The 25,029-nt window shown below is 50.2% G+C and overlaps 1 protein-coding gene across 1 annotated transcript; it reads left to right on the top strand.

Moving 5' to 3' along the window:
* On the top strand, positions 14-25,029 carry LOC102175455 (NADH-cytochrome b5 reductase-like). The gene is made up of 8 exons (XM_013962815.2): positions 14-96; positions 5,086-5,538; positions 5,643-5,706; positions 6,458-6,606; positions 11,889-11,976; positions 15,364-15,468; positions 19,156-19,359; positions 22,971-25,029. The coding sequence occupies exons 2-8, from the start codon at positions 5,345-5,347 to the stop codon at positions 23,172-23,174; spliced, it is 1,008 nt and encodes a 335-aa protein (XP_013818269.2). The 5' UTR covers positions 14-96; positions 5,086-5,344; the 3' UTR covers positions 23,175-25,029.

Genomic DNA, 25,029 nt, shown 5'->3' with positions numbered 1-25,029 from the left:
AGGCTGTCCACGTTTTTTCACAGGTGGAACCCTGCCCACCTCCCCCGGGTGGAAGTGAAACCTGCAAGATCTTTACCTGAGGGGAAGCGCAGGAGGGTAGGTGAGTGGTTGTGGTGAGAGCTGTAACGAACTAGGAGAGCTTCAGGACTTAAAACCTGAACTCACGACAGCCTTGATTTCTTACGAGCAATTGGAGCTTGGGCAGAGTACTTCTTCTGAGCCTTAAAGTCACTCGCTGTAAAAATAGGGATGTGTCTGTGTGCTTCAGTCGAGTCTAACTCTTTGCGACCCCATGGACTGTAGCTGGCCAGGTTCCTCTGTCCATGTAATTTTCCAGGCAAGAGTGCTGGAGTGGGTTGCCATTCCCTCCGCCTGGGGATCTTCCTGACCGAAGGATCTGTCTCCTGCGTTGGCAGGGGGATTCTTTACCACTCTGCCAACTTGGAAGCCTCAAAATAGGGATGGAAATGCCTAAACTAGCTCAGCTGCGCAGCGCACAGAACGTGGTGGGTATCCCGTAAGTTTCCTTCCCTCTCCACCACTTCTGACATGGAAGCTGAGCGTGGCCTTTGCACCACGCTGGGGCCGCTCTGACCTCGCACACTGCAAGCCTCCTCCCCAGCGCCCAAAATGAGTTCATTTCCTCCTCTTTCCTCAGAATGTCCCTTTTCGCCTCCTAGGAGCGGGGCCAGAGCGGCAGAGGGGTACCATGCTCCTTGCTCATTAGGTATTTATGAAATGCTTACTGTGTGTCAGGCACTGTTGAGTAGCGGGTTTACACTGGTGAATAAAACGAATGTGCAATGTAGAGCTTACAGTTTAAGTGGGAGATACAGACAGAAAGCAACCAAATAACAATTGCAACACACACTTATATCCCTTTCCCCCGGTTGTTTTCCTCTAGTATTTAACACTGAACATAGCCTATTTTTCATTTTGATCTTAATGACATTCCCACTGGAATATAAGCTCCATGACTGCAAGGAGCTCCATGAATGCAAGAGTTTTGTTTCTTCATTGTTGTGAAGTCTGCCTCTAAATCAATGCTGAGCACATAGTGAATATACATTTAATGAATCAATACATTCAATACTAATGTATTAATGTAATGAATAAGCAAATAGGGTACCAGCTAAAGCAGGGGTCCTCAACCCCCAGGATAGTCACTCCCCATCAGCTTGCATCACTGCCTGAGCTCTGCCTGCTGTCAGTTCAGCAGCTGGCATTAGATTGTCGTAGGAACGTAAACCCTAACCCTAAAGTAAAGGCGGAATATCCTGATTCCACGAAATAGAACTAAAGGGCGCAATGAATCTAATGTGCTCATATCATCCTGAGACCATCCCCTTTCCCACCCCAGTCTGAGGAAAAATTGACTTCAAGGAAACTGGTCCAAGCCAGCTGTGCTAGAAAATGAGAAGAGGGTGGTACAGGGGGTGTCTCTGAGAGGAGGTGACCTTGAAGCAGGGTCTGAGGGTTTGGAGAGTCATCCAGGCAGAAGCAACATGTGTCAAGGGCTGGCTTCTTAGACTCATAAAGTAGAGGCTGAGAGGAGATGTGAAACTGATCTTTAAAATTCATAACTGACATGGCCAACTTCTCTACTCACTTCCAAAATAGCAGGGAAAGTGGGATTAGTAAAATCCAGAAAGTAAATTTAAGGCAAAGATAGATAAATAACTCTCACACTGTACAGCAGTTTACAGTTAATAGAGCTCCTTCTGTTAACTTAGCTCACTTTATTTCTCCCAAACCTCTTGGGAGTAAGAAATCAGCATATAGAGGAAACCAGATCTCATTCACTTTTAATACAAACCTGGTACATAACATGTAAGAAGAATGAGTTGAACGGATGTGGCACCATTCTTGTCTGGAAGCTCTGTGAAGGTAGAGCCCATGTATTAACCTCTGCTATATCCCAGCCCCGAGCACTACGCCTGGCTCCCAGATCTTGTTTGTAAACTGAGCACGCACCGCTTGCCTGAGCCTTCCGTCTGCCAGGCTTGTGCTTGGTGGCAGAATGCGGGAAGAATAACACGCCACACTTGTCTTAGCCTGCGGAACCTTCCTGAAATCATTGAACCAGCAGCAGCAGCAGAAGGGTTTCTTTCCCCTAAAGAGAAACCTTTCCTTTACAAGAGAGATTCGTGGCACACACAGGAACTGCCCTTCTAAAATCAATGATAGTAAGTGGTAAGAGAATTTGGGCAAGTTCTGACCAGGAAGAATGTTGGGCACCAGGCAGGAAGGCTGGATTGTATGTAGTAGGCAGTGGGGGGCTGTTGAAGGTTGCGAAGCAGGGGACAGGTGTGGTCAGAGCTGGTGGCAGGTATGCTGATGGGTAGTGTTGGGGGAGACTGGAAGCACATCGTTTGGGCCCATAGACAACTCTAGTGTAAATGGATGTGGGAAGTGGAAAAAGTGGGAAAGATCATAAAAGTTAGGACTCCTGGAAAGTGATTGGCAACCAAGAAACGGGATTTCCATGTCCTCTGACAGGCTTAGTGGTCTGCTTCCTCGCTTTTCCACAGACTTGGCCCACACCTTGATTCTAGCATTCACCCATGAAGCTACTGCCCTTGGGAGGCTCCAAGGGGCCCATAAAATTCAATGGCAGTTTGGCAAGGTGGGTGTGCCAGCCCAACCCACTGGGAATTGGAGATGAAGACACCCTCCTCTGCCCTACAGAGGCATGAAATCTAGGGAGAAAGAGTATCCTGGAGTCTAACGAGGCCAGGCGTATGCACTAACCTTGCCACTTCTGGCTTCCTGGCCGCAGTTTTCCGTGAAATAAGGAAGGCATGGCCTCCTTACCTGTGGCTTCTGGGAGCAGAGTGAGACAGTGCAAAGTGCTTGGGACAGACTGGCCCAGCAAGCGACCTCTGTTCTTTTCCCAGTTATTATCTGTTTAGTGTCTGACTCCTCCAGGCCAGGAGCTCCCCCAGGACGTAGATGAGTGTCCCAGCACCTCATTCAGCAGCCCCTGCCCAGTAAGTTTCGAATGAATGGGAGGATAGCAAAAACTGCAGTTTTTAGTTGTAATTGCATTTTAAGTAATGTTCTGTGACATCAGATTTCCCCTAAGTTCTGTTCTCAGACAAAAGGGGGAGAAGACCCCCCCCTTTACTTTGATTTGCCTGTGGGATTTTAAATGAATAGTTTCCTTGAAAGTGAGATGACAGCTCTATTTCTATATGAACTGTAGCGTTCCACATATAAATACAGAAAACCTTGATAAATTCCCAACTGCCCTCACAGAAACATCTCAAAATAAATCGTAACCATTCAAATTTTCCTCCCTGGTCTGTCTTTCAATATTTACCTAATGGCCCTGAAACCAAGTTCCTTTCCTTCCTCTCTTCCTTTCATATAACATGCGTATTTTAAAGTATACACTGTGCCAGTTTATAAAATGAATAAAAAGCAGGTCTCTGCCCTCAAGCAGTTCACAGTCTCAAAAGAGAAAGACATGTAAACTTGTAATTTCTGAACAGTGTGAAAGGCGATGGGGCGGAGATTCATTCACTGGAAGAGCGTTTATTGAGCACCTACCATGAGCAGGGCTGGACCAAGTGCTGTGAGTGCTGCAGGAAGCCAGGCAGGGCTTTGCAGAGGCTCCAGCCTGCTCTCTACCAGCCCATCCCTTTCTTGTCCATTACCCAGAGTTCTATCTCTAGAGTCAGGTTCCTAGACCTGCTTACTCCAAATGGAACTAGATTTTGCCCTTGGATGCCCCACAGGCATTCAGTGTACCTCTCACTGAACTTACCATTTCCCTCCCTCTTTCCTCTAAAATTCAACTCCTTTTGGGCCCACTATCCACCTAAGGATCCAAGCTGCACACTTGGATGTCCCTTCAGCCCTCTCTCCCCATCATCTGCTCACCTCACATCCGTCGGTCTCTGTGTTCTGTTAATTCCTGCTTCAGGATTTCTCTCATTGTCCCCTGTCCTCTCATCTTCTCTGAAACTGTCCTGATCCAGATCAACTCTCACCTGGACCATCGTGACCTCCTTCTCCTGTTTTCCTGTTACTGAAGAACAGTCTGTTCTGAGACCAGACAGAGCAGAGTTCAAGTCCCGGTGCCGTCATTCATGGAACCATGTGACCTGGGTAGGGCTTCCCAGGTCGTGCTGATGGTAAAGAACCTGCCTGCCAATGCAGAGGGCGCAAGAGATGCAGGTTCGATCCCTGGGTCAGGATGATCCCCTGGAGGAGGGCACGGCAACCCATTCCAGTATGCTTGCCTGGAGAATTCCATGGACAGAGGAGCCTGGCGGGCTACAGTCCATAGGGTTACAAAGAGTCGGACGTGACTGAAGCGACAGCACGCATGTGCGTGACCCTGGGTACGTTATTAAACCTCTTCAGACTCCAGTTTGCCCATCCATAAAATGGCACCTCCAGGACTGGCCCTGTTGTAAAGATTAAATAAAATGCAGCAATTTGGTAGGTGATTTGCCTACAATACTGCGTGAAGGAAACTAGGCACAGAGGATATGTTTCATACGACACTGTTGTTGTTTAGTTGCCAAGTTGTGTCTGACTCTTGTGACCCCATGGACTGGAGCCCACCAGGCTCCTCTGTCCCTGGGATTCTCCAGGCAAGAATACTGGAGTGGGTTGCCATTTCTTTTTCTTCTCGATGCAGGGATTCAACCCGAGTCTCCTGCTTGGCAGGCAGATTCTTTACCACTGAGCCACCTGGGAAGCTGTTCATACAAAGGTAAAAACTAAGCAAATCTGATAAATTGTGGATAGAATTGCGAACAGAGGCGGCACAAGTAAAGCAAAGCAAGGGACCCGATAGTGGTTATGGGGGGTGGAGGTGTGATCAGAAAGGACACAAATGTGCGACTTCTGGGATGCCAGCAAGGTTCTTTTTACTTGAGTGAGTAGTGGTTACGAAATGGCTCTTTTATAACAATTTTTCAATTGTACATAGTTGTTTTACTTCATCATTTAAAATATTTTAAAAGTTCAGTGAAATTTTCTATGTAATCTTTTTTCCTATTTATATTGCTTTTATATTAGAGTATAGCTGATGAACAATGTTGTGAGATTTTCTTTGTAATCTTGATCCAGCACTCAGAGCATGGGAAGAGGTCAAGAAACCGTGGTTGCCTATTGGGATTATCGTGCCTGTCTGCCTCCTTCCCCTCAGACAGCAGACCCCAGGACTCATTCATCCTGTGCTCACACGGAGCTTGGCACCTGCCGGCCTCGGGGAGAACCAGTGGAATAGAGATGCCCAGAGCGTAAGCACACGTGTTCCCTCCTCCAGGCTGGCAAGGGAGCAGGGCCTGGGCCTGCTCTGGGAAGAGTATCTGATCAAGCTCCACTGATGATGGACCAGGGGGAGGAAGGTGACGAAGAGGAAGCCTGGCTGCGGCTTCGACCAGTAGAGCCTTTGCCCTCGCAGTGCTGCGGCAGTGGCTGCTCGCCCTGTGTGTTTGACGTCTACCAGCGAGACCTGGCAAGGTGGGAGGCTGCCCGAGCCAGCAAGGACAGGAGCCTGCTGAGTAGGGAGAGACACAGGTAAGGGGGGGTGCTCCTCAGACAGGAGGGCCAGGTGTCGGCATCTTCCTGACCTCAGCCCTGTATGGTGTACCTGCTCAAGGGAGCTTCCTCTGACTCTGCAGCAGAGAGAAAAGAGTGGGCCTAATGAAGCAGACTGATCCAGGTTCAAAGCCTGACCCTGAGTTGGTGAGTAGGGGATGGGGGATATAGTGAGGGAATGTCCCAGGAGTGAATTGGGTGGGTGCATTTTCAGGGGAACGGGATCTGTGAGTTGGGGCAGTCAGAGAAGACTTCCTGGAAGAGGTTTGGGGGTGGATGGAATATTAAGGACAATGAGCTGAGACTTAGAAGACATGAATTTGAACCCCTGCTCATGATGGTGACTTTGTACAAATAAGTCACTACCACTTGGGCCTCAGTTTCCCCACAAGTAAAATAAGGGTATTGGATTAGGTCATCTTTAAGGTCCCATCAGTTTCTAAGTCTGCATACTAGATTTTAGCAGATTTCAAGGATAGGTGGGTTTTCCATACATTGGAAATGAGTGTTCTGGATGGAGGACACAGCTTGAGCAAATAAGGACTTACAGGTTGGAATCCACAAGGTGTTCTTGTGGGGAACAGAGAAAGGTCAGACACTAGATGCTTGGGAGATAAAATGAGACTCAGGACCCATCCACAGGCACTAGAGTGTCCAACTAAGGACCTTGTGCTTTATCCTGGGGCTGAGAGGAACCGTGGCAGGCTTCAGAGCAGGGTGACCTTGTTGTAAAGTGCTCTGGCGTTCTTAGAGCCTGAGAGGGAAGGAAGGTGGGACTGCACGATTATACAGAAAACTTGTCAACCACAATAGCCTCTCCTTGTAGGGAGTACACTCGTGGAGGCTTGTCTGTCTCTTGAGTCCCAGATTCTAGCTGGTGAATCTTTTCCTATTACAGAGCTGCCCTTCCAAGCTGAGCCCAGAGACCTTCCTGGCCTTCCTCATCAGTGCTGTGGACAGGCTCACCAAGGACACCTACCTTGTCCGGTTTGCACTACCCGGGAACAGCCAGCTCGGCCTGCGGCCTGGCCAGCACCTCATTCTACGGTATGCTCAGGTGGTGGGAGGACCTCATTCTACGGTATGCTCAGATAGTGGGAACACCTCATCCTATGGTACACTCAGGTAGTGAGAGGACCCCATCCTATGGTATACTCAGGTGGTGGCAGCACCTCATCCTATGGTACACTTCTGTAGTGGGAGGACCCTGTCCTACGCTACACTCAGGTAGTGGGAGGACCCCATCCTACGGTACACTCAGGTAGTGGGAGGACCCCATCCTATGGTATGCTCAGATGGTGGCAGCACCTCATCCTACGGTACGCTCAGGTAGTGGGAGGACCCCATCCTATGGTATACTCAGGTGGTGGCAGCACCTCATCCTATGGTACACTTCTGTAGTGGGAGGACCCTGTCCTACGCTACACTCAGGTAGTGAGAGGACCCCGTCCTACGGTACACTCAGGTAGTGAGAGGACCCCGTCCTACGGTACACTCAGGTAGTGAGAGGACCCCGTCCTATACTACACTCAGGTAGTGGGAGGACCCAGGCTTTGCAGCCATGCTCTGCCATTTGTTAGCAGTGTGGTCTAGGGCAACTTGCTTAACCTTCCTAACGCCTCCATTTGTCATCTTCAGAGTAAACACTGTGATACATGACTTAGAGGGCTCTTGGAGTTGACCTAGATAATGTATTTTCATGATAAATAATAACAACAAACACTTTTTTCATACAGTTTATGCACATATGTATGAGCTTATTTATTGTTCACAAAATCCTGGGTGGTAGGCACCGTTATCATACCAGAGGGGAAACGGAAGTCAGAGAGGTTTAATAACTTCCCCAAGATCACACAATTGGCAGCTGTTGGAGCTAGGGTTCAAAAGCAAACAGTGTAGCTCCAGAGCTTGTGGCGTTAACCTCATACAATTAGCACCAGTTGATAGAAAGGAGACAGACATTGAAAATAAGAGACTTGCCCAGTCTCACACAGCTAATAAGGGTTCAAGCCCAGACAGCCCGCCTGCCGAATTACACCCTTCACTCTTCGGCACTGCCTTCTTCCTCCCAGCTTAATTTTGTCCTCTCCTCCCACCTCAATCCCCACCTCCACCTACCCAGGGACAAGACTCTTTGGGACCTCCAGGTGGAGGCATCTAGTAGGCAGTCAGCTCTCTAAGCCTGACGCTCAGCAGAGAGATCTGAGCTCCAGGCGTGGATCTGGAAGCATCCAGGTATATCATTGTACCTGGGATGGCCTTTGGGAGCATGTGGGACATGGAAAGAAGGAAGGGTCACTGTTTCTTTAGGAGCCACAGGACAGGTCAGAGCCCAAGAAACTCTCCATCCATAAGTCAGGGGTGCCCAGAACGGCCTGCCTCTGGTCGGGTCCCTCTCCACTGTCTCTGTCACTCTCAGGACACCCCCATCCCTCCTCATTCAGACCCCTCTGGTGCTCCACAGCACCTCCCCAGCAACACGCCAACCCACAGCCCCAGCTTCCTTGTCTACCAAGTTCTTCTCTGCTGCCCACCCCCCATGCTTGCCCCTCTCACTAGTTGCTGGCTTGCCCTACGTTAAACTACCTCTAAGCTTTTCCCCCTGGAGGAGGGCATGGCAACCCACTGTCATATTCTTGCCTGGAGAATCCCCATGGACAGAGGAGCCTGGCGGGCTACGGTCCATGGGGTGGCAAAGAGCTGGATACGCCTGAGTGACTAAGCACAGCACAAGCTTTTGCCTAGGTTCTTCCCTTTACTTCCTGTCCCCATTTTCACGTGTTAGTGGCTGGCTCATCTTTTAATACCCAGCTCAGGGAGGCCTTCTGAGGTTCCCCAGATGAGAGTGCCTGTGATTCACCTCTGTCACAGCAAATGTCACCGTGCCCTTTGCATCCAAGTCATGCCATATGTTCTGTTAGTTCCTTGTTCTGTAAGCATTTATTGAATGTTTCCGCCCAATTTTTGATACATTAGGATGAGCCTTTTTAATCTTTGCATACCTTGGAGGAGAAAATTTTGTACATAGTAGGGTCCAAGAAAGGGGTGCTTGGGTGCCCCAGGGAAGCTCTGAGGAGTAGTGGTAAGTAACCTGGCTCTGAGGCAGACAGAGCTACAGTTGGTTCTAGCTGTGTGACCTCAGGCAGGTGGCATCCCTTCTCTAAGCCTTGGTTTCCTCATTTTGGTTATTGTTTGCAATAAATGAGGTACTGCCTGTAATATACGTGGTGCCTCAGAGGCACTTAATACAACATGTCTGCATGATTATCCTTCTGGCCCCCTTGATGATAATATGGGGTGGATTCATGCATCAAGTCAAGCTTTGGATGAGGGCACCCTTGAGGATCCTTTCTAATTCCAATGCTCCTGGCATGTGGTAGTATTTGCTGAATGTACCATTCAATATCATGGTAATTCAAGTCTATGCCCCAACCAGTAACGCTGATGAAGCTGAAGTTGAACAGTTCTATGAAGACCTACAAGACCTTTTAGAACTAACACCCCAAAAAGATGTCCTTTTCATTATAGAGAACTGGAATGCAAAAGTAGGAAGTCAAGAAACACCTGGAGTAACAGACAAATTTTGCCTTGGAATACGGAATGAAATGGCAAAGGCTAATAGAGCTTTACCAAGAGAATGCATTGGTCATAGCGAACACCCTCTTCCAACAACACAAGAGAAGACTCTACACATGGACATCACCAATCACCAGATGGTCAACACCAAAATCAGATTGATTGTATTCTTTGCAGCCAAAGATGGAGAAGCTCTCTACAGCAAAAACAGGACCGGGAGCTGACTGTGGCTTAGATCATGAACTGCTTATTGCCAAATTCAGACTTACATTGAAGAAAGTAGGGAAAACCACTAGACCATTCATGTATGACTTAAATAAAACCCCTTATGATTATACAGTGGAAGTGAGAAATAGATTTAAGGGACTAGATCTGATAGATAGAGTGCCTGATGAACTATGGACATTGTACAGGAGACAGGGATCAAGACCATCTCCATGGAAAAGAAATGCAAAAAAGCAAAATGGCTGCCTGGGGAGGCCTTACAAATAGCTGTGAAAAGAAGAGAAGTGAAAAGCAAAGAAGAAAAGGAAAGATAGAAGCATCTGAATGTAGAGTTCCAAAGAATAGCAAGAAGAGATAAGAAAGCCCTCCTCAGCGATCAATGCAAAGAAATAGAGGAAAACAACAGAATGGGAAAGACTAGAGATCTCTTCCAGAAAATTAGAGATACCAAGGGAACATTTCATGCCAAGATGGGCTCGATAAAGGACAGAAATGGTATGGACCTGACAGAAGCAGAAGATATTAAGAAGAGGTGGCAAGAATACACAAAAAAGATCTTCATGACCCAGATAATCATGATGGTGTGATCACTCACCTAGAGCCAGACATCCTGGAATGTGAAGTGGGCCTTAGAAAGCATCACTACAAACAAAGCTAGTGGAGGTGATGGAATTCCAGTTGAGCTGTTTCAAATCCTGGAAGATGATGCTGTGAAAATGCTGCACTCAATATGCCAGCAAATTTGGAAAACTCAGCAGTGGCCACAGGATTGGAAAAGGTCCGTTTTCATTCCAATCCCAAAGAAAGGCAATGCCAAAGAATGCTCAAACTACCCCACAATTGCACTCATCTCACACGCTAGTAAAGTAATGCTCAAAATTCTCCAAGCCAGGCTTCAGCAATACGTGAACCGTGAACTTCCAGATGTTCAAGCTGGTTTTAGAGAAGGCAGAGGAACCAGAGATCAAACTGCCAATATCCACTGGATCATGGACAAAGCAAGAGAGTTCCAGAAAAACATCTATTTCTGCTTTATTGACTATGCCAAAGCCTTTGACTGTGTGGGTCACAATAAACTGTGGAAAATTCTGAAAGAGATGGGAATACCAGACCACCTGACCTGCCTCTTGAGAAACCTATATGCAGGTCAGGAAGCAACAGTTAGAACTGGACATGGAACAACAGACTGGTTCCAAATAGGAAAAGGAGTCCGTCAAGGCTGTATATTGTCACCCTGCTTATTTAACTTCTATGCAGAGTACATCATGAGAAACGCTGGACTGGAAGAAACACAAGCTGGAATCAAGATTGCCAGGAGAAATCTCAATAACCTCAGATATGCAGATGACACCACCCTTATGGCAGAAAGTAAAGGAGAACTAAAAAGCCTCTTGATGAAAGTGAAAGAGGAGAGTGAAAAGTTGGCTTAAAACTCAACATTCAGAAAACAAAGATCATGGCATCTTGTCCCATCACTTCATGGGAAATAGATGGGGAAACAGTGGAAACAGTGTCAGACTTTATTTTGGGGGGCTCCAAAATCACTGCAGATGGTGATTGCAGCCATGAAATTAAAAGATGCTTACTCCTTGGAAGGAAAGTTATGACCAACCTAGATAGCATATTCAAAAGCAGAGACATTACTTTACCGACTAAGGTCCGTCTAGTCAAGGCTATTGTTTTTCCAGTAGTCATGTATGGATGTGAGAGTTGGACTGTGAAGAAAGCTGAGCGGTGAAGAATTGATGCTTTTGAACTGTGGTGCTGGAGAAGACTCTTGAGAGTCCCTTGGACTGCAAGGAGATCCAACCAGTCCATCCTAAAGGAGATCAGTCCTGGGTGTTCATTGGAAGGACTGATGCTAAAGCTGAAACTCCAGTACTTTGGCCACCTCATGCGAAGAGTTGACTCATTGGAAGAGACTCTGATGCTGGGAGGGATTGGGGGCAGGAGGAGAAGGGGACGACAGAGGATGAGAAGGTTGGATGGCATCACCAACTCGATGGACATGAGTTTGGGTGAACCCCGGGAGTTGGTGATGGACAGGGAGGCCTGGCGTGCTGCAATTCATGGGGTCACAAAGAATCGGACACGACTGAGCAACTGAACTGAACTGAAACAGTTGTTAAACATAGCTGTTTTTATCTTGATCATGCTATGGTCAGGGAGAGGTCAGGAAAAACCTCAGTGATGTCCTAAAACAGCTCACATCGTCAGTGTGCTTTTTGAAGCACCTTTTCATCTGTAATCCCAATGGAACCACATAGCAGGGGCATGGGTGATCGTCCCCATTTTACAGAAGGAGCAACTGGAGGTTTAAGTGACCTGCCCAGGGTCTCTCAGCCAGCATGCAGTCGTGGGGGAGCCCAGTACTCTTGTCTTCTGCTCCACCTTGCCTGCCCCTCAGTGAGGACCACTGGAATGGTTGGGCCCCTAGCTTCACTTTCACCAGCCTGGCACAGGTTAGGTACTCTAAGGATTTGCTGAATGACTGGCTGACTGCCTGACCAAGTGCATCTCTTTCCCAGAGGGACAGTAGATGACTTAGAAATTCAGAGAGCCTATACGCCCATCAGCCCCGCCAATGCAGAAGGATACTTTGAAGTTTTAATCAAGGTAAGTCAACTCACATGGTTGCTCTAAGAGCCAAGGATTGGACCGCCATTTGCCAACTTGGTCGGGGTTGGGCACTTCCCTTTGACGTGGGAAAAGCCAGGATTCACATGGAAGGAGGCTGGCTGAAGGGAAGAGCAGGGACAGTGGGGGTGGCCTTTTCTCACCCCCTTTCCTAGGGAAAAGGGGCTGCCGCATCACCAACAGAGGGCATGTTCCCGATAGATTTTATGGACAAAAGGCTTGGACTGAGAAGAGTAAAGCTCTTCCTCCTCACCTTCTTACTACTGCTGGAGCGTGAGTACTGAGCCATGGAAAGGGGAACCAAGTCATGGGCTCCTTCTGTATGCTGGGCACAGGCATCCAGGGGAGTCAGACCCAGTGCCCACCCTCAGATGGGGCCAGATTGGGACACTGCAAGGTGGTAGATGCTGCAGGCCCCAGCCCAGCTCAGGGCACCTGGGGCCACAGGGAAAGCGGGCTGGGCTTCCTTGAGGAAGCTGTGCGTGTGAGCTCTGTGTTAAACTCAGGAGTGGGAAGGAAGCTCTGAGTGCTAAGCAGTGCGTATATACAGCAGCCAAGGGGGCATGATTTGGGGAACTTCCAGTCATTCATCTTGGAACAGAGTGGGTGTGCAGGCAAAAGATGGGACATGGAGTACCTTGGGGACCAAGCTAACTGAAATTACCTTATGGAAGGAGTTGGCAGGGGCCAGGGCATTTGAGTTGGGCCTTGAAGAAGGAGTACAGATTAGAGGTGGCGTTCCAGGGCTGGACAACCAAAGGCGGGGAGAGGTGAAATAGAGCAGGGTCTGGTGGGAACTATACTCAGTCTGAGTGGTGGAGGGAGATGTGCTTGTGGGGGCAGCCAAGGTGGGCTGGGCAGTTGGTAGAGATGAGATGAACAAAGTGGGCTGGATGCAGAATGCCCCAGAGACCCAAGGAGTAGGCAATAAATGTATAAGAAGTCATGAAGTTCCAATTACATGCAAAAATAATTGGGTTGAACTACATGAAATTGCTGACACGCTAACCTTTTTGACTTACGGAACCAGCAGTTTCACATGAGTCGGCCTAATACATAGCTCTAGATCTTTTCCCAAACAGAATCCTAAAGATAGGTGTTCACATCCTTTGTCTCCCTTGTAGGACAGAAATTATCCCCCTTTCATTGACAGGTTAACTGAGACCCCAGAAGAGCCTGAGGCTCCCCAGGTAGTAAGAAGTGCAAGTGGTGGGTAAGCCCTGGCCTCCTGATTCCAAGTCCCCAGCACCATCTATGGCTCCCGCCTTCCCCGCCTGTCTTCAGAGCTCAAGTATTTATTCCCTCAAACATAAGCTTGGATGGGATCCCTTCACGCAACTGTTTGTCTGGGAGATTCCACAAATCCTCTCCAAATGGCCCACTTCCCCAAGCTGCTTGTCTGGGTGTGTTTCTATTGAAAGGATAAGCCTAGAGACAGTACTTCGGGGCAGCTGGATCACTCCCAGCTGCAAGGCTGATTTTCTCCTTCGTTTACCGGAAAGCCTCTCTTCAGAGAGATGCTTAATTATCCCTAAGCCGCTGGCTGGGAAGAACTGGAAATGTCTTGGCAAATTGGGAAAGCAGGCGGGTTTTCTAAGGTTTATGCTCCCTTGAAGACAGGAAAGGGGAACTCCCATTTCTCCGGCACCTTCTGGGCTCCAGGTACTGCGTCTAGCTCTTTAATTACCTCATTTCAACCTTGTAACCACCCTGCAGAGTAGATCATATTCTCCCCACTTTGCAGATGAAGAAACTAAAGCTCAGAGAGATGATATTGTCCCAAGGCCTCTTGGGTAATATGATCCCAAATGGAAGAACAAGTCCAGTGTCAGTTCTGTTTAACAAATGTGTTTTGAGGGTTTACCCTGTGCCAGGCTCTGTGTGAGTGCCAGAAGCACAGAAAAATCCTTCCTTTCTCCTTGAGTTCTCTCTATGCCATAGGGCTTCTAAGGCCACCCCTGGGGCTGTGCCTCCCCAGGACCGGGGCCACAAAACAAGGGATAGGCTGAAATGTATCTTTCAGCAAGTTAGAAGAACTATAGCCTCCTCCCCAGACCTCTTCCAGGTCAGCCAAGGACGTTCTTTGCTTTATGCGTTTGGTGCCCAAGGAAGGCAGCAATGGTACCAGAAGTGGCTGCGAGTGCTTAAAAGCAAGTCTGGTGACCAAAGCCCAGTCTCTCCTTCAGGCCTGGTTATAACTTCTCCAAACACTCTCCCAGTCCTCTCTCCCAGTGCTCCCCCCAACCTCTACTCTATCGTGTCCACTTGCTGTTCCTAGAGCGTGACCTGGGCTGTCCCACCCCGAGCATACCACACCTGATGCCCAGAATTCCCTGCGCCCGTCTGCTCCCATCTCCAGTGAGTCTGATCCTACCCAGTCTTCAAGGTCCAGCCCCACTGCTTCCTTCTCCAGGAAGCTCTCCTCAGTCCCACTCCACGGGAAGTGACTGCACCTCCTCAGGCATTAGGTTGTCTCTGCCTTGTGTGTGTCTGAGGCTTAGGTCCCTCTTAGACTGTGAGCTCCTTAAACTAGGGCCTGGTCTCGGTTACTGATTTGTTCATTCAGGTGTTTAAGTCCTTTCCATGATTCAGGCACTGGCTGCTTTCACGGAGCTTAAGGTCCAGCTGTCTTCCCTGCAGCCCCAGCATAGTGCCTAACACAGAGTGGGTGGGCACCCAGCAAGTGCATACTGCCCTTCTCCCATGGAGGAATCCCCTCCACAACCTTCATTTTTTTCATCCAGCCAGGAGACAGTGTAGGGATATGCAGAGATTGCAAGTGAGTGGCCCACAGACTGCCTCTAGCCTACAAATATATTTGGTTTTGGCCTGTATAGTGTGTTAAAATTTTGAATTAATTGCTAACATTTCAAAAATGGGAAATTTTTCTTAAAAATATGGATTTCCTGCCCCTCTTCCAAAGTCAGAAGGTCTGGCATCACTGGCCCTGTGGACTGTGGACTGGTATTTGCAAGGTGGCTTCCTCCTTTAAAAAGAGTATCCGCTCACCGGTTCACCTTAGTCCGCACCATTCACTGTTGTCTGCCTGGTGCTGAGACTGCTGGGTGCCATTAATTGTCTCCTACCTGATTCTTCAGTCGGTTATGTCACCTGTGTGGCCCCTGGTTATTTGGTTTGAGACCTCTGTAGTTAAGGCTGATAGTCATTCTCATCCTGGTCTTACCATTTACCTTCTGTGTAAGGGTCTGGGCCTCATCTGAGAACAGGGGCTGACAGTACTAACTTCGTGGATGATTAGAAGGATTAAGTGAGACAACACGTGTAAAGCGCTGAGCTTGAGGCTGACGTGGTTTGTATTGGCAGCGCGTGCCTGTCCCAGTGAGGTCTCCTTTTGTTTGCTTCCAGTGCTACCAGACTGGGCTGATGTCCCGGTATGTCAGGTCCTGGAAAGCAGGAGACACAGCTTTCTGGAGAGGACCCTTCGGAGGCTTCTTCTATAAACCAAACCAGGTCAGTGCCCACGCTGTGTCCTCAGGAGACCCCTGCCAGCTTAGCCTCCAGGACTGCGGTTCTCATGTTTCAGGCCATAGAATCTCATTGTGCCATTCTTCTTGAGCCCAGACCTAATGCCAAGAGTATACTTGGGGTTGGACATGGGAGGAGATGGGATAGGTACTAAGAAACAAAACTGCCCATGTCCCAGAACCACCCATGCCTGAACATTGCTTGGGAAAATTCAGACTAAGTTCAGCATGTAGGGCCCTTATGCCAGCTGACTCTCAGATCTCTTTCCAGTTTCACGGGTCATTTGCAAGATTATGGAAACCACTCCCTAAGTATACCTTGTGACTTGCTGCTTGGAAGTCCCCTGCCTCCCAGGCCAAGGGGTCTTCCCCTCATCTTCATGGCGTGTTCAAGTCCCCCCCTGACATTCCTAGGAAAAAACAGTAGTTTCTCATCAACTTGTGCATATAAGAAAACAACTTGACAGTATGTTCTGGGGACTTGGGACTTCCTTGTGTCTTAGTTTGCAAAGAATCTGCCTGCAATACAAGAGACCACCTGCAGTGCAGGAGACCTGGGTTCTGTCCTTGGATTGGGAAGATCCCTTGGAGAAGGAAATGGCAAACCACTCCAGTATTCCTGCCTGGGAAGTCCCATGGACAAAGGAGCCTGGTGGGCCACAGTCCATGGAGTTGCAAAGAGGTGGACTCGGCTGAACAACTAAACCACCACTGGGAGTCAGGAAGCTTCACATCCTTGACCCAGCGCTTCCGCTTCTGAAGTCTGTCCTATGGAAAGAATCCAAATGCTTCTTCTTGCACAGGTTCATTGCAGCTTATTTATAATAGCAAGAAATTGGAGACAGCTGAACATCCAACAGCAGAGCAGTTAGGTACACAGGTTACAGATACTTGATAGACTACTATCCTGGATTTTAAAATTATGTTTATAAATGATGCTGATGCTTATGTTATAAGTGACCAATACTAAGTAAAATACTGAATACACAACAAGCTAGGAAACTTAAGTTAGATTATACAGAAAAAGTATTTTTTTAAAAAAAGCAATAAAATGTTAGCAGCTCTGGGTGGTGGAATTATAGGTGATTTTTATTTTCTTCATTATATTTTCCAAATTACCCACAATGAGTACCTATTACTTTTATAATGAGGAAAACAAAGCAAAACAAATGGAAAAGAATGAATCATTCTTCCTCTCTATTCTTTTATTTTTAATTGAAGTATAATTGATTTACAGTGTTGTGATAACTTCAGGTATACAGCAGAGTGATTCAGTTATATACACACACATACATATACATTCTTTTTCAGATTCTTTTCCCTTATAGGTTATTACAAAATATTAAGTATTGTTTCCTGTGCTATACATAGGTCGCTGTTGGCTATCTAGTTTATATATGGCAGTGTATATGTTAATTCCAAACTCCTAATTCATCCCTTGTCTCTTTTCCTCCTTGGTAACCATAAGTTTGTTTTCTTTTTTGGCCATGCCACGCAGCCTGTGGCTCCCAGTCCCTGCACCAGGGTCAGACTTGCACTCCTGCATTTGAAGTGCAGACTCTTAACCACTGGACCCCCAGGGAAGTCCCCACAAGTTTGTTTGCTCTGTCTGTGTGTCTGTTCTTTTTGCATAATTTAAAAATAGCTTTTACTGGTATTCTCCTTATTACAAATGTAGTATCTGTTCATTAACCCCCCAAAATCTGCAGATACAAAGAAGCTAAAAGAAGAAATAAAAAATACCTGCAGGCCATCTTCCCAGACATAACAGTCTTATGACCTTGGCATCCACAGACCCCTCGGGAAAGCCCCACACTTGCTATCTGGGAGGGCACGGGGCCCGGCTGTGAAGGAAAGGACATGGCATCTCGCGCACCAATGTTTGGCCGCTGAGACTGTGGCTGAGACTCCGCTCTGCTCCTGTGTGGGTGCCAGGGTGCAAGCCAGTCTTGCCACTCTGCAGCCAGCTTCGTGGCAGGTGGCTCACGTCAGCCCTGAGACTGCCATGTTAGCATCTGTCTTGCATTTGTTCCACAGACATTCATAGGGATTCACCCAGGGCCAGGCCAGTGCTGGATGGACCCTGGCGGCCCGGAGGTGGGTCAGATGAGCCCTGTCCTCCAGACGCTCCCAGTCTGATGGGGAGACGGGCGCACAGATTGATGGCAACAACATAGGGTGAGCCGGGTGTGCCGAAGGCTGTGGGAACACCCGCCTGTATCTCAGGGGAGGCTCCCCAGAGGAGAGCCTGAGCAGTGATGGGAGAAAGAGGTGATACCCGGCAGACCCCGTGACTGGAGGCTGGGGGAATCGGAGCACAGGGCAGGATGACGGGCCAGCAGTAGGGCTCAGTGAGGGGCAGGAATGTAGCTGCATGAGGTCCCAGGCTCCGTACCAGGCACTTGTCATCTCTTTAATCCTCATGCCAGTTCTGAGATAGGTGCTCTTCTGCAGAGGTCTATTTTTTTTTTAAACCAGTGAAGAAACCAAGGCTCTGAGAAGTGAAAGAACTTGCCCAGATCATAGGGCTGAGGGTTTACCCCGAGATCTGCATGGCTCCTGGTAGTCCAAGAAGCATTCCATGCAGTAGTGTGGTATGCAGTGGAAACTCGGACTGCACTCACAGAAACCGACAAAGCATAAGAGGTGAACACTTCACTGTGCGGGTCACGCACTAACCTGCACAGCACTGATCTTAAAGAGACCTTCAGCCAGGAAACAGGTTTGGTGAGGAGGAGTTGATGGAACAGGGGCTCCTTGGGAGCTCACTTTATTGCCTGGCTCTCTGGGCCAGCACTGTGCCAGGCACTGAGGTATAGTATCTCATTTAGTCTAGAGAAGAGCAGGCTCAGGGTCCAAGCCAGGGTCCTCAGATCTCTGCAAGGTGGCCTTGGGGCAGAGGAAGCAGCCCAGAGGGCAGGGCCAGGATGGAGGTGGTGGGCAAAGCTTTGGCTGGAGCAGGTTTCAGGTCATTGAGATGAGAAGCCCTCCCTGGCAAGGGGAGTCAGCTTGTAATACAGCAGACTTCTTGGGAAGTAGTGGGCTTGTTGTTCAGTCACCAAGTCATGTCTGACTTTTTGCGACCCCACGGACTGCAGTCAGGCTTCCCTGAGCCTCGCCATCTCCCAGAGTTTGCTGAAATTCATGTCCATTGAATCAGTGATGCCATCCAACCATCTCATCCTTTGTCACCCTCTTCTCTTTCTGCCTTTAATCTTTCCCAGCATCAGGGTCTTTTCCAATGAGTCAGCTCTTCGCATCAGGTGGCCGAAGGATTGGAGCTTCAGCATCAGTCCTTCCAATGAGTATTCAGAGTTGATTTCCTTTAAGATTGGCTGGTTTGATCTACTGGGCTGCCTGTCAGCAGAAGTGTGTAAGCAGAGTCCCGTAGGGATGCTTTAGAAGGCAGCCAGGCATTTGTAGGATGGCTGCACCACTGCTTTTCCTTGCAGCCTCCGAATTCCATGATTTCTGTTCCATAGGCCTCACAAGCTATAGCTCACAGGCACGGAGGGTTCCCCGGAGAGGGTAGAAAGGGAACTCAGATGGGCAGGACACCCTGGAAGGACAGTACCGTCCAGTTCAAGCATGCCCAGGAAAAGGCCCCATAGTTGGTAGGTGGGGTAATATCCCTTCCCAACCCAGCCCTGTCATGCACCGTCTTGCTCCCCAGTACGGGGAGCTCCTCATGCTGGCTGCTGGCACCGGCCTGGCCCCCATGGTGCCCATCCTCCGGAGCATCACAGACAACGCAGAGGACGAGACCTTCATCACCCTGGTCGGCTGCTTCAAGACCTTTGAGGGCATCTACCTGAAACCCTTCCTCCAGGAGCAGGCCCGTTTCTGGAATGTCCGCACCTTCTTTGTCCTCAGCCAGGTGAGCCCAGGGGATGACTTCTGTCCCTGATGGAGACACTGCTGCCCCCTTGCACCCCTCCCGAGGGCCTGCTGTGGGCTTTCTCACCCTGGCCGTAATAATCACTCTCGCTGCTGGTGCACCCACAGCGTCAGCGTTCGTCATGCAGATGAGGAAGCTGACGCTCAGAGGTGAAGGCTCCAGCTTGCGTCACGCTGCCAGACGGGGTGAGGCCAGGAGCTGAGCCCAAGGCTGACTGCTTCCAGAGCACCAGCTCTCACCCAGCATGCTTTGCTGCCTGCCATCCACCCTCCGGCATCCTCCGTTGTGTGGGCAAGGGGCCTGGTGATGGAAGCAGTGGGCCAGGCACAGACGTCCTCTGGCTGTCATAGCTGATTGAGGCAGGGACATATTTCTCCGTTACCAGTCTCTCAGTGCTCCACCCAGTGCCAGGCACGGAGGAGGCGCTCACCCTGTCAACAGCTGGTGGAGTAAACTGGACCCGAGTTCCTGGCATTTGTTAGGGTTTTTTCCACATCTCTCTTCCGTGCAAGCCCCAGCCACTCTAGCTAGAAATGGCTTTGCTTCCTGAGCCCTCTTCCCTTTGGTTCCCTGTCCCGCCGTTCATTCAAGGCACCCCTCCGGGCCCTCCCCTCAGGGCCACGGCACGGGGCTGGGGGCTGTCTCGCCCCGTACCTCGAGCTAGGCCTTCAGCTGTCTTTGTGCGTGTGCCTTCCCCTAGTCTGTAGCTTCGTTTCTCTTTCCTGCACACCCTGGGTTGGGGTCCCCTGCTGGTGTCTCCCCTCCGTTCTCTTGCTCAGCGTCAGCCTCATTGCCCTGTACTTTGGAGCACCCTTCTCATCAGTTAACTCTGGAGGCAGCTTTAGAGTGTCCCTAAAGACTTCCGTGATCCTCGACATTGTGGGTGGGAGGCTCTCAGGAAACCAGAGATCCTGAGGTCCCCAGGAGCCAGAGTCCACAGGCCTGTCTATCAGGAGGAATGCTCAGTGGCTTGATCACCCAGGATGTCATGCTTGGCGAGCGTGAGCAGCAACAGCAATGCCCACGGTCAGAGATGGAGCAGAGGGCTAGTGGACAGCCAAGGGGCGAGGGGTGAGCGAAGGGCCAGTCCTGCTTAAAAAGGAAGATGCCCTCTTCCTGGCCTCTAGGGGCTCACCTATATATGTGGAGACAGCCACAGAGATGGCTGACAGGGCTGCCCTTCATCGAGCACTTTCTCTGTGCCTGGCACTGTTCTAAGCACTGTATGTGTGTTAACTCATATAGTCCCCATCAAAATCTTTACAGGCTTGTACTTCCATCATGGCCTTTTAATGAATGTGGAAACTGAGGCACAGAGAGGTTAAGAACCTTGCCCAAGGTAACACAGCAAGTTGGTGGAGAGGCCATGGTTTTCTTGCTTGCTGGTAGAAAACAGCACGGGGGTCGGTGCTGTGGAGTGTGTTCAGGGTGCTGGCAGCCAGCAGAGAGGGCTTCACAGAGCAGATGGCATTTGAGCCTGGGCTTGAGGGCAGAGTCAAAGTTCACCAGCAGTACGGGACCTTCTACCTTGGGCCAGGGTTTTGACGATGCCGGTGCCCTGGGGTTGGGCAGGCAAGTGGGCTGGCTGTCAGTAGCAAGGGCAGGCGGGGGAGGATGGAGTGAGCGGGGTCTCCTGCCTGTCCGTGCTCCCTCCACTCCAGCTGCCTGGGCCATAGTGACAGCCTCGTCAAGGGTCTTCCTGCCTATTTGTCCTTCATCCTGTCGCTGGAAGGGCAGCTCTGACCACATCGCTGCCCCGCTTCCTGCCCTTCCCTGGCTCCCCACAGCTCTCAGGACTATGTGCCAGCCCTCTGCAGCCTCGCACCCTGGCCCTCCTCCATCCGCTGCATGCTGCGTTTGGCGTCACTGGTCTGCCCGTGGTGGCGAATGCTCCATGCTTTTCTGCCTTCGTGTGTGCTGTTCCCCCACAGGGAGCACTTTTTCCCACTTCTTAAGCTAACGCCCACTCATCCCTCACATCTCTCTGCAGAGGTGTAATTCCGTCCTGGGAGCTTCCCTGAGCCTCCAGGCTGGTGTAGATGTTTCTGCTGTCACGGCCCAGGCTCTCCGTCACCCACCCCACTGCATCCTCGATGTTGAGGGTCCCCTCCCCACTTGAGCAGCAACCAGAGCCCATGCATCCCTTGGTGTGTACAGTCAGGGTGAGCCGCACTGAATGAACTGGTCAGGGAGGAGGGGGGGACTGGGCAGGGGGAAGGAGGGGCAAGGCCAGTGGGCCCTGCTGGCTCCTGCCCTCGAGGGGGCCCGTTGGACAGGTCAGAGCACAAAGGGCACAGAAGAAGGTGCGGGCCATCAGAGAGGATCGGCTGTGAGCGGCGGAGCACTGCGCTCAGAGGCCCTCGGGGCCGGACGGCTCTGAGCTCGCCTGGGATTCCAGGCCTGCTCTCATGGAGCCTCTTCCAGGGTTTCTCAATCAACCCGCGCTCATCACTCATCACGGTAGCTCCGAGAGGTCATGGTCACTCACCAGAAGTTGGTGGCAAAGCTTGCATTCCAGCCCCAACACCCCCTCTCCATCCTGTCTCGCAGCTTCACCTCAATAGCATCTGCAGAGGTGACAGCCCTGTTCTGCTGGGGTTTTATTTGTTTTGGATGCTGGTTACATGGCTTCTTCTCTTTTGTCAAAATTCTCCAAACTGTCAATACATATACAATATATGACATATGTATACATATGTTATACTTCAAGAAAATATTTACTTAAAAGAAATTTTTCCAAGTCAGCTGGTAGTGGAGATTTTCTTTTGTAACCTTAGGGATGAAAGCCACAAGCTAAGGCTAGAGGAGCAGAACGAGAAAGAGCCTGGGGCCTCATACACCCCTGGAATGCTACCTCTAGCCTTCCCATGTGAGAGAAATAAACCCCTCTCTTGGTTAAGGCAGCCTGGGATCACTGTTGCACAGCCAGATGAGGCCAGGAGCCCTGTCTGCCAGGAGCAGCTGTCCTGTCCCCATTGCCTAGCACAGAGCCAGGCACAGTCCACTCAGTCAGTGAGTTCAGTTGCTCAGTCATGTCCGACTCTTTGTTACCCCATGGACTACAGCACCCCAGGCTTCGCTGTCCATCACCAACTCCCCAGAGCTTGCGCAAACTCATGTCCATCGAGTCCACTCAGTAGACATTGGTTAACTCAACAAGTGAATCGAAAACTTAAATGCACAAAAGTTATGCTCTGAGAGTGATGGTGATAAATAACCTTGGAAAGATGCTGGGAGACCCACAGTCACGGTGAGAAAACATTACCCCCAGAGTGTCAGGGACAGCAGCCCCTGGGAGGCAGTGGAAATGATGGGACCCACAGTCTGATCCCACTACTGCCCCACATCATCATGTGTCCCAGGGACATCCCTCCTCCTCCCTGTGCCTCACCTGTGCTTACTGGTCCACAGGCTTCTGTGAGGGTGACCTGAGTCCACGTGGAAGGAAGTACCTGGCCTGTGGTGGGGCTGGGTGAAGCATGCTTCCCCCCATCCCCTCTGGCTCAGGTTCCTTGTTTGGCAGAGAGGAGCTGACTGTGTGAACTCTGAGGATGCCCAGGAGTCACCCCCACTGTCTCTCATCCTCCCAGGAGAACTCCCTGGAGCAGCTCCCCTGGAGTTACCGGGACAGGACCCGCTTTGGCCGCCTGGACCAGGACCTGCTTGAAGAACTGGTCAGCACCTGTCGGAGAAAGCCATTCGCTCTGGTCTGTGGATCAGCCGAGTTTACCAAGGACATGGCTGGGTACTTGCTGCACGCAGGCCTGGCCGAGGACTCCTACTTCCTCTTCTAGGCCTGGCCTCACTTCTAAAGCTCAGGCCTGGGGCCCGGCACTGGGAAGCAGGAAGGAGCATGGACTGGAATCCGAAGACATGAATGGGAGACCGCTGTTCGTGCTCCAGGTGACCTGGGACAAATACCTTTGCCTCTGCAGACCTCCATTTCTCATCCATCCCACGAGGTCACTGACGCTCCGATAGGCATCCTGCTGGGAGGAGAGAGGATGGGGCTCTAGGAGTCCTGAACAGGAAAGTATACAGTGGGCAGTCAGGGAGGACTTCCTGGAAGGAGCCAGGTCCTGGCTGAGTAGGAATTGGCAGAAGGAGGACTGGGAGGGGCTTTCCTGATTCCTCAGCCAAAGCCTGCTTTCCCTGGAGTCTGTGTATCTCTTGTGGCCTCCAGGCCAGCTCAGAGGAGGTGCTCACTGACTGCTTAGGGAATGACCGCCGGGGATGCTGGAGGAAGAACTAGCTGTCTGGGCCTCTAGTGCTGTGAGCCTGACACAATGAAGGTCAAGGCTTCTTTGACCTGACCACATTTCAGAGCAAGGTGGGGCCCTAGACTACCTTTCTTTTGGCCCCAGGCCTTTCCTGCTGCAAAGGGCTTCCCTCTCAGTCTCCCTTTCCTGGCTCGAGAGCTCAGCCCAGAGTCCTTTCCCCGGCAAAAGAGGTACGGAAGGAAGCTAATGCCCCTCCCTCCTGCAGGCAGCCAGCTCAGCCTGCACTGGCAGCTCAGCACCCTGGTGACGGTTGCTATGGAGATCTAAAGATAGAGCAGGAGTCGGGAGACCTGGGTCCCTCTCCCTGCTCTGCCCATTGAGCTGCTGCTGTTCCCTGCCCCCCACACGCCACCCGCTCCATCCTGAACGGGGCATGCCCTCCCCAGGGAACCCAGTGCTCCTGGGCAGCACACTGCAGATAATGAATTCTGCTTTTTTTGCAGCCTGTGCTCCTGTCTGCTGCACCAGCTCCAGCTGGCTACAGGCAGTCCCAGAACTGGAATATTAAGCCATGGAATCTCAGAATCAAAGGACCATAAAATCGAAGAGTTAGAATTTTGCAGTCATAAAATCGCAGTCTTCGTCACATGCGTGTGTGCGCGTGCTAAGTCACTTAAGTCTTGTCTGACTCTTTGCCCGCCAGGCTCCTCTATCCCTGGAATTCTCTGGGCAAGAATAGTAGAATGGGTTGCCATAGCCTCCTCCAGGGGATCTTCCCAGCCCAGGGCTCGAACCCACCCATGCCACCTACATTGGCAGGCAAATTCTTTACCACTAGCCCCACCTGGGAAGCCCAGTCCTCATCATATCAGAGGTTAAAGCTCAGGACTCCAGAAAGTATCTCTTCCATCAGATTCATTGTATCAATGGGGGAATCAGGGCCCAGAGAGGCCATGTGATCTGCCCAATATAAAACAGTTCACTGCGGGGCCAGCATCAGAAGCCAGATTTATAATGTCAGCCCTGTCCACAGATTCTATACCAGTGATTTTTTTTAGACTGGACTCTGTAGGATAGCATAGTTCCTGGCATGGCTGCTGTGAAGGAATGGAAGCTGGGTGGGATCCCCAGGACCCCCTCCAACCAGAGCGGTTCTGTTTTTATCCCATTTATATCTTGGGGCTTGGAGTCATTTTCATTTGTGAAATAGGTTTTTCCTATACTGCCCAAAAAGTTGCAACAAAACTCCGTGCTGTGCCGTGTTCAATAAATAAGGACAGGCCATTGCGGGGTGGTGCCAAAGGTTTCAAACCAAGTTTCACAGGCAGCATTCCATTGTCATGTAGATGTGGAGAATACTGCCTGTGGCCTTTGCCAGCAATTATGTGCATGTAAGCATGTGAGCATAATAAAGGTTCTGAAAAGTCCA

This window comes from Capra hircus, chromosome 3, assembly GCF_001704415.2.
Source record: "Capra hircus breed San Clemente chromosome 3, ASM170441v1, whole genome shotgun sequence".
Classification (NCBI taxonomy): Eukaryota; Metazoa; Chordata; class Mammalia; order Artiodactyla; family Bovidae; genus Capra; species Capra hircus.
Note: the sequence above shows the minus strand (reverse complement) of the source record. Positions and strands in the feature narration are given on the sequence as shown.